Genomic DNA, 11,199 nt, shown 5'->3' on the forward strand with positions numbered 1-11,199 from the left:
GTGAGATTCACTCTCTGATTCTTCTTCTGTTTGTTGGGGGTTGGCACACAGGCTTAGAGGTCCATTACCACCAATAAGTGGACTGGAGTCACTACTCTCTCATTCATGCGCTCTCTCAGTCCAAAAAAAAATATCTGACATACTGTTTTAGCACACTAAATAGCGTGCTATTATGGAACTTTGGACACAGCCTGGGACTGAAATCTTAAAGGAAAAATAAGCAGGATTTGTCTGGCTCAGCTTGTGAAAACAACATTCAGAACGGGCATCTTCTGGGTCAGGGACATTTAAATAGGCAGCAAGTTTGGTTCAGTCTAGCTACCTAATAGGCAGAGTATTTGTGTCCAGACAGGAAAATTTAGTGGAGCCTCTCGAGCTTCCGACTCAGACGACAAGGGCTACAATGTCAGCCAGGTCACGGCCAGAAATGTCCCAAACACAGCAAAATGAAAAGAAAAGAGAAACATACAGACAGTGTGCAGGGTCTCTGCAAAGACTGACACCACCTTCTACCAGGTCATAAGGGGTGATTGAGAGGAATTATTTTATCTTATTATGTAGATATAATACTACTCATCGTGCCTTTAAGGATTATAACATTAAGTAGCCTTCGGTGTGAGAAAAACATCCAAGTTATACTGTTGCTGAAATGTTTTATCCTGTTTTTCCGATTTGAAAAACTTTGTAACTTTAATTTTAAAAGGTGGTGCATAAAAACTATTTAACTATAATATCTCATATATAGTTTATTCAGTATCAAATGTGACTCCATGTTTTTTGGGGTTTATGTTAGGGGTGGGTGATAAAAGAATATCATGATATTTCAGGGTATTTTTTGCAATAACGATATTCTTGACGATGACACAAAATACTGAAAAATATATAGAAAATATGATCTTTTTAAAATCATTTTTGAGTCTGTATAAATAAAAATCATACAACAAAATAAAAATCAATCATAAATCTAAAATGTAGTGTAAACAGCTGCCAAATATAAACATTCACTCTTGACTCTTCAGTGCGAAATGGGAGTATTACAAAATAATAAAAATAATAATAATGCAACTTATTATATAATGTCAGTGGTGGAATGTAACTAACAACATTAACTCAACTACTGTACTTTAGTACAATTTTGAGGTACGTCTACTTAACTTTCCATTTATGTAACTTTATACTTCTACTTCACTACTTTTAAAGGCAAATATTCACTACTTTTAGCTGACAGCTTTAGTTGCCATTATCAAGATTTAACATAAAAATGTTACTAACATTTTTTATAAATTAAACCACATAAAAATATATTAAGTAGTTAAAATGAACCCTACCTTGGTAAAAGGTAGGGCTCATTTTGTTGCTGCTGCTATTGTTATTTAACGTAAGTAAGTTTTGGATGCAATGATTTGACATTGTCACTACGTCAAGAAGTACCAATGTTGCCAATGGTTATAATTTTTTTTATTACATAAAAAATATAAGTATTAGTATATATAAGTATAAGTATTTTTATGAACGATCAAATATGGCAAACCCCTAGTTCATATTTAAATTTTCCTTGATGTCATGTGCATCATTTTACACACAGTTCCCCAAAATGTAGCATGAAATATATGGCATCTTTAGACACTCTTGTATCTGCACTGAATTCAAAAGAATTCAGCTGCTCATGTACATCATGAGTCGAGGGTCAGCGTAATTTAATATAACACAGAAATATTTTAAGACATTTTATTTGCTCTGTCTGAGGGAAGATGAGGGAGTGGAGAGCTACTTAAGCACATCTTGCACAAATTTGATAAATAAATGAAGGCAGAAAAGAAGGACGTGAGAGCAAGACAAAGAGCTCTGTAGCTGTCTTTTCAACTTTGTGCTTTTGCAACAAGACATAATGTAATCTCTCCTTGAGACGGAAGGATTTTTATAACCTGCACTGGCTGGGCCTTGAGCAGAAGAAGAGGCAGGCTGGGTGAAGGCTGTTTTTTTTCCCGCGGTGTCCTTGATATAAACATGTGAAAAATCTCTCTGTTTTCTCTCTCAGCCAAATCAATACAAAGACATTCGGCCTCTGAGCTGTTCTAGCACTACTGAAAAAGTTTTTCTTCCTGCCTCCATTCATAGCCGTGTCCTTCGATGCAACAGAACAGAGGACGCTGAGGCCCTGCTTACTGTGATTTCATGAATGTGGCCATGACCATCTCAATGTCATCTTTGCTCCACACCAAAGACAACCTTCTATGAGGACCCTTTTGTGACATTGTGTAGGTTGTTTTGTTTGGTTGCTATACCAAACTGCCTGAACCCCGACATACTATATAGTAATTCAGAACCTCTGCTGAGAACTTTCGCATTATTTTCAAGCAATTTTTCTCATTCAAACAACTTCCTTGCTTACTTTTTTTTTTGGTTAAACTCCTCTGTTATCACATTCGATTTCCCCCCCGGAGCCCCTTTTGCTTCCTTCCTCGCTCAGGTAGCAGCCAACCCTAACCTGTGATCCCTCTTAGGAGCAATTAAGATAAACCTCTAATTCATCTGCTTTATCCAGACCTGTCTTTCTCAGCCTCTCATTCACTTGACCTCCACTCCTCCCTTCCTTTAAACCACCCCACCACCACCACCACCCCTCCCCCCATCCTCCTTCGGTGACAGAGGCAAGGAGAGCATTGAGTCATGACATCATAATTCACCGGCTCCTGTTTTCACGGTTAAATCAATATCAGTGTGTCCGAGTCAAGGTTGGAGGCTGGCCTTCACAGCTCAGCTCTTCCTACTTCTTTCTCATAGAAAATCATATAAATTGTCCCTAAAATAATTAAGCCTTCAGATCCGTCGCTGGCCTATATTTTTTACCGGCTCCTGCCTGATAAACAGCGCTGCCAGAGAGTCAAGGTAATGCTGAGAATAGAACTGGGCTCTGATTCCTTGACTGTCTCTGCCTCTGTCTGCCTTTTCCCCCTCCTCTCTCACAATTAATAACATCTGTTTAATTATCCAGGACTACTGAATGCTGCTTTTTATTCTCCTTCCTTTGATGTGTGACACATTGTGACATCAGGCTGAGTCACATATTTCTTTGTGCTTGAACCTTTCTTAACCTTTCACACGTGTGCATAAGAGAAGTAAAGTGCGTTAGATTATTGTCTGAAGTGGCTTCTTGCAAAAATGTCATTTTATGGTGTGTGTTGAATAGGCTGATGTGAGAGCACTGAAAAGTATGTGTGTTCGTGTGTGTGTGAGAGAGTTAGGGAGGAAGAGGAAGAGGAGGTGGAGAGAGAGGAGGTGCTTGAGGCTGGGGAGGCGGAATATGCAGAGAGTCGGAACAAGCACTCAAAGCGCAGGGGCAGACAGGAGCTAATATAAACGTGCTGCCCGTCACTCGGGGCTATCAGGGGCTAAGAAAACAGCGCTACTTTTGTCACTGACCTCCGGCGCTTCAAAGAGGCAGCGGGACGCGCTGAGCTCCGGCCCATGTAGAGCGGCCAGCGGCCATGGCCACGCTGGACGGCTGCCGCTGCCGTGGAGCCAGCGGGAGAAACAACAACAGCATCCTTTACAGCATTTTGAAAAGTGACAGCCTCGCCACTGCCGAGGAGCAACAACACCAACACCACCCCCACACACCCCAACAACAAACATTGCAACACTTGCTCCACAAAACCTCCTCTACATCTACATCCTCCGCGTCCCTGCAGGAGCTCCGGCAGCAGGCGTGCTCCTGCGGCTCGACGCGCCGCCGAGGCATCCTCCGCTCCCCGCAGGTGACGTGCAAAGCCGCCTCGGCGGTGCTGGTGAAGACGCTGCGCTTCGTGAAAAACGTCCCCTGTTTTCGCGAGCTGCCCGAGGACGATCAGCTGATGCTGATCCGGAGTGGCTGGGCGCCCTTGCTCGTGCTGGGGCTCGCGCAGGACCGGGTGGACTTTGAGACCACGGAGACCGTGGAGCCCAGCATGCTGCAGCGCATCCTCACCGGTGTACCGGACCGGCAGAGCGAGGTGCTGGCCGGCCAGAGCAGAGGGGCGACCGGAGTGTCTGTCGTGGATATCGAAGCTATCAAAGCTTTTCTGAAGAAGTGCTGGAGTGTAGATATCAGTACGAAGGAGTACGCGTACCTGAAGGGAGCGGTGCTGTTCAACCCAGGTGGGTAAAGAATACCTGTGCAAAGTTATTTTACTCAGGTGGAATAAAGCGGATTTAAGACTGTCAGAGCTGTCTCAGGCTGCAGATTTTTTAATTTTTGTTTAATTAAAAAACATTATTAGCAGAAGTTATATTGGTGTATTCACCTGGGGAAAAAATCATTTTTATGTTTTCTAATAGCAACATGTGCATCATTGAAATAAGAAATAAAAGGTGGCATTAATTAAAGAAACTTGTTACCATTTTATTTGATTTATTGCATTTTTTTTGCTGACAGCTACAGGTATTAAAACCACACTGAACTTTTCTTTTCCATTAAAAAAAATCCCCCTTCCCTCCTTTCATCCTCAGATGTGGAGGGTCTGCGCTGCCTCCACTACATCCAGTCCCTGCGTCGGGAGGCGCACCAGGCTCTGAACGAGCACGTCCGGCTGATCCACCGCGAGGACACGACCAGGTTCGCCAAGCTGCTCATAGCCCTGTCCATGCTGAGGGCCATCAGCCCGCCGGTGGTCGCGCAGCTCTTCTTCAGACCCGTTATAGGGAGCGTCAGCATCGAGGAGGTGCTCATGGAGATGTTCTACGGGAAGTAGGTCACAGTCCGGAGAGGACTGAGGTGAATTCAGCACATTCCGCTGCCAGGTGGACTTAAAAGCCCTCATTGGGTAGCAGGTGAAGAGGATTTTAGAGACTGAATTTAGAGCTGCTGTGTGTGGGAGATCTTCAAGGACTGTGAAATGACCAACACAGACAAGAGTGTTTGTATGTATGCATGAGAGAGAGAATAGTGTTGAAGGCACGAGATGCAAATAGAGGAAAAAAAATACAAAGCAGCTGCTGCAGTTCATAACTTATTTGTTTTTATATAAACTATTTTTCTATAATAAAAAAAATGCTCTCTGAACTTTTTCTGTTTTTACTGTCCTCCTGTGTCTTATCAACTCTGACACACTTTTCACTGGGAAACCAGTCCCAGACACAATCTTATGAGGGAGATAATGTGTTGCAGTATGTTAGCAATGACACTCACAGTGCTTTTAAATCTGACGTATTCACCTTGAAAAATCTGAGTCACACTGATTCCTCCCAACTCCTGTTTAAAGAAGTTATTGATAAAGGTTTATTACGTCAACTAGAGATTAAGATGTGGCTACAGTTCAGTTTCCCACACTGATTGTCACACTTGAGCATTGCAATATTATGTATTGTGATACTTCAACTATTTTTAATTTATAGTTAAATGCAAACATTCAGTTTACAGGGATTGCTGATGCAGATCTCACCGTTCTGATTGCATAAAAAGGTGCTTTTACTAATTTTTTGTTGTAATATGGTGGTATGATCAATACTTTATATATAGTTTTTCGAAAATTGCCCCAATATATCACCTAGCTTAAAGTAACACAATACATATTGAATTGTAACCCTGGTACCATGATACGCATAGTATCACTAGATTCTTGCTCATACTGGATATTCACTGTTCAATACAGCAGGTAAAGTATAGACTTTAAATGGGACATATTATAGTCACTTTCATACTTATTTTCATATTTTAGGTTTCTACTAAATCACTTTTAGATGCTTTAATGTTCAAAAAATACAGATTTTTCTGATAATGTCCATCTAAAAATAGGGGGGCTCAAAGAGACAGGCACTAAAACAAGGCGTTTCAGACAGTCTGCTCTGATTGGCTTGCCGGAAAAATTTTGTGCACCTTCGCAAAGGTAGATCTTAAGCCATGGGTGGAGCAGTTTATTCTAATGAACCTGAACATGTTACAGATGTTTCCAGTCTAGGCAACCCACAAACAACTGACAGTGTTGTTTAGTTTAGTTAGGTTGTGTGTTGGTAGCACTCCAGATACCCAAATCTATGCACACAGCACTGAAAAAGTGCATTTTTCATGAAATCGGCTCTTTAACAGGGTCACTGTGAAGTCTCAGTACGAGTGAAATGCCACATTCGACCACCAGAGAGCAACAGTATCCTATCACATACCTATCATAGAGCAGCTGTGATGTGGACATGCACCCCCACCCCACCACCCGCCCACCAACACATACAGACTCCCCACATGCAGACAGGTGCAGAAACGGTGTAGTGAAAAGTGCCTCAGGTAATGTTCTAACTGTCTCTCCAACTCTGGCCGTTATCATGTGGAATTTTGTGGATGCAGCCAAAAAAAGCCCCAGGCAGAATAGAGGAGGGATGGATGACTGGCTCGCTGGAAAAAGTCCACCATATCCTGCAGAGGGAAAGCATCTGGAGACTGCACACAAAGGCACGGACAGATACTGTAGACTTATGGCATCATGGGGCATTAGGTTGCAATAATTCTATAGAGATCTAAGTGGTGAAACACTGTCTAACAATGGGCAAAGATCTCCTGCTGTTACAGTAGAGTACAGTTTGACCTAATCATTTTATGAGTCTCTGGACACCTGATTACCACTTCCAGCCTCCATTCCAAAGGCCAGATGGCCTGTACCTGAGCTCAGTACCTGCAGTTCTGTTTTGGCTCACTCTGACAAAATAATCTGGCCAGAAGGTAACTGTTTTACATTTAGACATTTAGACCTGCCATGATAAGTTTTGCATTATACCCTAACCCAATTAAAAAAAAATGAAGTGAAAATAATTAGGAAAGAAATGTGTATTAGTCAATAGCTGGCAACTAGTTTGATAATCAATTTAACTTTTAGTGTTAAAATGGCAAAAACAAACCATTAAGCATCTCAAATATGAATATTTTCTGCCTTATATAATATTAAACTGAACATCTTTGGGTTTTGGACACAGAAAACAAGACATTTAAAGACATCACCTTGCAGTTTGAGTAACTGGGATGGACATTTTTACTATTTCATAAAAGTTTTTTTTTTTTTTTTTAGACCAAATGATTTATTGAGATAATGATTGAAAAGGGCTTAATTGGCTTAGGTTACTTTGTGTTTCTCTGTTTAATATCATGTTAAACCGAATATCTTCACAAAATGAGACATTCAAAGACATCACCTTAGATATTGAGTAACTGGGACATTTTCTGACAATTTATAGACCAAACAGCTAATTAAAAAACCCTATTTTCCGATAATGAAAATAATCGTTAGTTGCAGCCCTACTGAGTAGACAGACTATTACTGTCAGTATCTGCGCGACAGCACATTGAAGCTGACTATGTGTAGGAGGCTGACAGTGAAGGGCAGGAGGTGCTAAATTGTTAAAAAGTGACAAAGCGAAGGAATTTCAGCAAGCAGCAACCATATTAAACTGCTCTTTGATGTAGAGTGAAACGCTCTGATGGGATCAAAGTTGTAATCAGCCACATTCCTGCACCTGATAGAGGTGTTTACAGGTCTTATCGAGTTAAGCTTGTTAGGGATCCCTTCATTTACCAATGCTTTATATTTATTACGAACTCTCAAGTTTGGCAGCTTCGTCTGCTGGAGCACCTGCTGATCTCAAGTTACAGCAACTTGAAAAAACTAAAATAGAAAATAAGTGGACAGATGACTATTTCAGTTGAAATAAAAAATCTAATTGCAGTAAAGCTTTTCAACAAAAACACTATGAAAAGATGAGCAATAGGAGTTTCAAGTGCGCCTCAAAATAGAAATGGTTTTGCCATGGTGCTGTTTATTTATATTCAGCCCAGAATAACCATACATAAAAGAAGAGATGAATGCAACAATAAGCCGAGAACATGAGAGAGACGCCCACTGAATGTTCATGTGAGACCATCACTGATAACTCTCACACACACCCAGGTGGGCTGATGAGGCACTGCAGGAAAAGACAAGCTACAAACACAAACAAACCTACCCTGGCACTTACACAATCACACATACTGTGTACCACCTGTGGACTTTGCTCTGAAGATATGCTAACATCCAGGGAGGGAAATAGTTAGTTACTAAAATATTTTATTAAAGTAAAAGTGCTGTTACTTTAGAGAAGTTTTACTCAAGCACAAGTAAAATTAGTTAGATATCAGGTCAGTTCAAATGTATTCGGGTGGGTAAAGGAGACAATACTATGATAAACCTATTAAACTAAAAAAACACATTGTGGCACTTTATTAGTTAGACCTGTGCAACTGCTCATTAGCGAAAATTTCTAATCAGCCAATCACATGTCATCAACTTAATCATTAAGGCATGTACATATGGTGAAGACAGCCTGCTGAAGTTTCAAGTGAGCACAAAAATGAGGAAGGAAGGTGATTTAAGTGACTTTAAACGTGGCATGGTTGTTGGTGCCATCAGAGAATGGTCCAAAAAGGAGAAAATATCCAATGAGTGGCAGTTCTCTGGGAGGAAATGCCTTGTTGATGGCAGACGTCAGAGTCCATGGCCAGACTGGTTCAACAGTTACTCAAATAACCACTTGTTACAACCAGGGAATGAAGAAGACCATCTCTGAATGCACAACACGTCCAACCTTGAAGCAGCTGGGCTACAGCAGCAGAAGAACACATCGCCACTTTATTAGGTACACCTTGCTCGCTTATAAAGCCAATACAGTGGACGGTGAGTGGACATGTTGCTGCTGATTGGGTAACACTGACACAACAGGCAAACGTAGCTCAAAGCCAGTTGCACACATGTTATCACTATTTTGAAAAAACATCGTCATTCAACCCTAAAAACCGCAAAAAAATTGTTGGTGATATTGAAGCAAGGGTTTCCTTCGTCAGGGTAGCCTGATTAGAATGAAATATACATAAAATACAAAAGAAAAAAAGAGTAAATTAGCCAAATAAATTCGCATAAATATAACTTCTTAAAGTAGGCTAATAACAGTAGAACTAGAAAATTTCCTCTGGGGAAATTTTGAAAGGGCCACGGGGGCTACTGCCGGTGTGTGTACACTATGATGAGATTCTTCAGAGATTTAAAACTATGCCCTTTAACCTCAAAGTGTGTGTGTGTGTGTGTGTGTGTGTGAGAGAGAGAGAGAAACATGTATGTGGGGGAGTGTGCGCGCATACGCGCGCATTTGTGTGTGTGTGTGTGTGTGTGTGTGTAGCGAAAATCGCATAAAGTTACCTGTGTGTGTAATTAAAATCACAAAGTTACCTGTGTGTTTGTGTTTGAAGCAGGTGTATGCATGTGTGAGGAGTGTGTGCACTTACGCGCATGTGTGTGTGTGTGTGTGTGTATCTGTAACTGTAATCACATCAAAGATCAAAGGCAATCAAATCAAAGCAATCAACTGAATTAACTGACACCTGTTAAAGTTCCGAAAGAGTGACAGCAGCCAGAGGTGGACTGGAATTTCTGGCCTCGAACAGAAAGCATTTTTGGCAAAACCATAATACCTATCATTGATTCGACTTCACTTTGAGCGTCCTGAGTTCTTCCTGAACGTCTACATATGTTTTTATTTCAGAAAAATGAAAAAATAGCTTCGTTAGAGCGATCTAAAGAAACTGTTCCATATCCCTTTTTCAAATATCTCCCTGCGTTTTTAATATGGGACCCAATGAGGCTGTTGGTGGTGTTGGTGCCGCATCTGTGTGTCGTATGCCTAAACTATAACTCTGACAGCTTTACCAGAGGATTGTGAGTGAGAAGACAAATTTTCCTACGTTTCTATGTATAAATTATTTCTGTAGAGTGAAATTTGCGGCCTGGAGCGCAGTTTTAAAATTATTTTTTTGACAGTTTTACCTCTCCCTCTACACTCTGGCGATGACATCACACACTCTGACACGAACATTCCGTGCAATACACACTCATTATAATCTCAGAATTTCTCAAAAAATTATCATGGTCATTGAACAGGGATTGATAAAAAACTATATGACCTATCGAAACGTGGATTAATACACCAATACACAAGACTTGTGTCCACTGTTTAAAGTTTAAATGGAGTCTCTAGGTTAAATTATGCCGGAGAAGTAGACGTTTAAAAATCTCCAATGATTGTTCTTTTTCGCTCATTTTTTGTCGGCTGTCCCATTCATTTCAATGCAAAATTCGTATTCTGTAGAGAAAAGTAATAGCACACCGATCCCGATCAAACCGCACATTTTGATATATAATTTGTCCTGCAACTCTTTAAGTTGTAGGACTAGTAGCGGGACGAAATTGCGTCCGCAAGAGGAATAAGAAGAAATCCACAGTATAACAGCAAAGCCCCGAGCACTGGTCCCTACAGCTATTGCTGTATGGGACCAGTGCTCGGTGCGATTGCCCCGAGGCCCTAATAAGTCATCACCAAGTCAGTTAACGTGTATCCACAGTGACCGTTGCTAAACGCCCACAGAATGCTAAATTGCCTAGCAACGTTTGAATCTTCGACAGTTTAAGCCGACAGTTTGTTGTTATACTCACCTACCTGAACGGCGAAATCCTTCAATCTGCTCCAGGTTCAACTTCTCTGCTCGATTATTCTCAAAGCTGCAACATATAACCAGTCCACTCTGTCACAATGTGCTGCTCCAAATTTCCAAACATTTGCTGAAAGATCCTCTGCAGCCGTGACTGAAGGTAAAAGTTCCTCAGTGCACGCATCCATCGCGACACTTTAGCATTGAGCATTTAGGCAGACCCACCCGGTAATTAACCTGTCGGCCAAGAAACGTGACTGCGTTTGTGTCACGTAGCATGCTGGTGCATTACATCGACGACTTTCGGTATGTAAATAAGTTTTTCCATTTTACTTTCATAACTACGGAAGCGGATTAGGGCCACACAAGAAAAAAATATTTGAATTTAAAGTCAGATTTCTGACTTTAAATAAATAATAAAGACTTTAGTCTTTAGTTCTGACTTTAGTTAGAATTCTGAGAATAAAGTCAGAACTCAAATATGTTTTTCTTGTGTGGCCCTAATCCTCTTCCGTACTCCTCTATTACTGCATTGTTATGGCCTACTGTTCATTAGCCTATTTTGATCTATTAATCTAAATTTGGCCCAGTCCCCGCACCACCTTTTGAAAAGACCAAACAAAAAAACGCCACCAAAACAAAGTGCATCTTATCCAAAGTGCCACCTTCAGAGAGCTCTGGACAATCACCAAAAAATAAATGTAAATAAATGCTATTTGAATCTA

General features: G+C 40.9%; 1 protein-coding gene and 1 long non-coding RNA gene across 2 annotated transcripts in view; one reads left to right on the forward strand and one right to left on the reverse strand.

The window, feature by feature from the left end:
* Positions 1-10,710, reverse strand: part of LOC131979176 (uncharacterized) — a 15,713-nt gene extending 5,003 nt beyond the window's left edge. Inside the window, exons 1-2 of the long non-coding RNA XR_009395033.1 lie at positions 10,700-10,710; positions 10,479-10,544 (exon numbers count right to left, since the gene is read on the reverse strand). This is a non-coding gene — a long non-coding RNA (uncharacterized LOC131979176). The remainder of the gene's footprint in view (positions 1-10,478; positions 10,545-10,699) is intronic.
* nr0b1 (nuclear receptor subfamily 0, group B, member 1) lies at positions 3,311-5,041 on the forward strand. The gene is made up of 2 exons (XM_059343099.1): positions 3,311-4,137; positions 4,489-5,041. The coding sequence occupies exons 1-2, from the start codon at positions 3,489-3,491 to the stop codon at positions 4,728-4,730; spliced, it is 891 nt and encodes a 296-aa protein (XP_059199082.1). The 5' UTR covers positions 3,311-3,488; the 3' UTR covers positions 4,731-5,041.
* Positions 10,711-11,199: the final 489 nt, after the last annotated feature.

This window comes from Centropristis striata, chromosome 10 (genome assembly GCF_030273125.1).
Source record: "Centropristis striata isolate RG_2023a ecotype Rhode Island chromosome 10, C.striata_1.0, whole genome shotgun sequence".
Lineage (NCBI taxonomy): Eukaryota > Metazoa > Chordata > Actinopteri > Perciformes > Serranidae > Centropristis > Centropristis striata.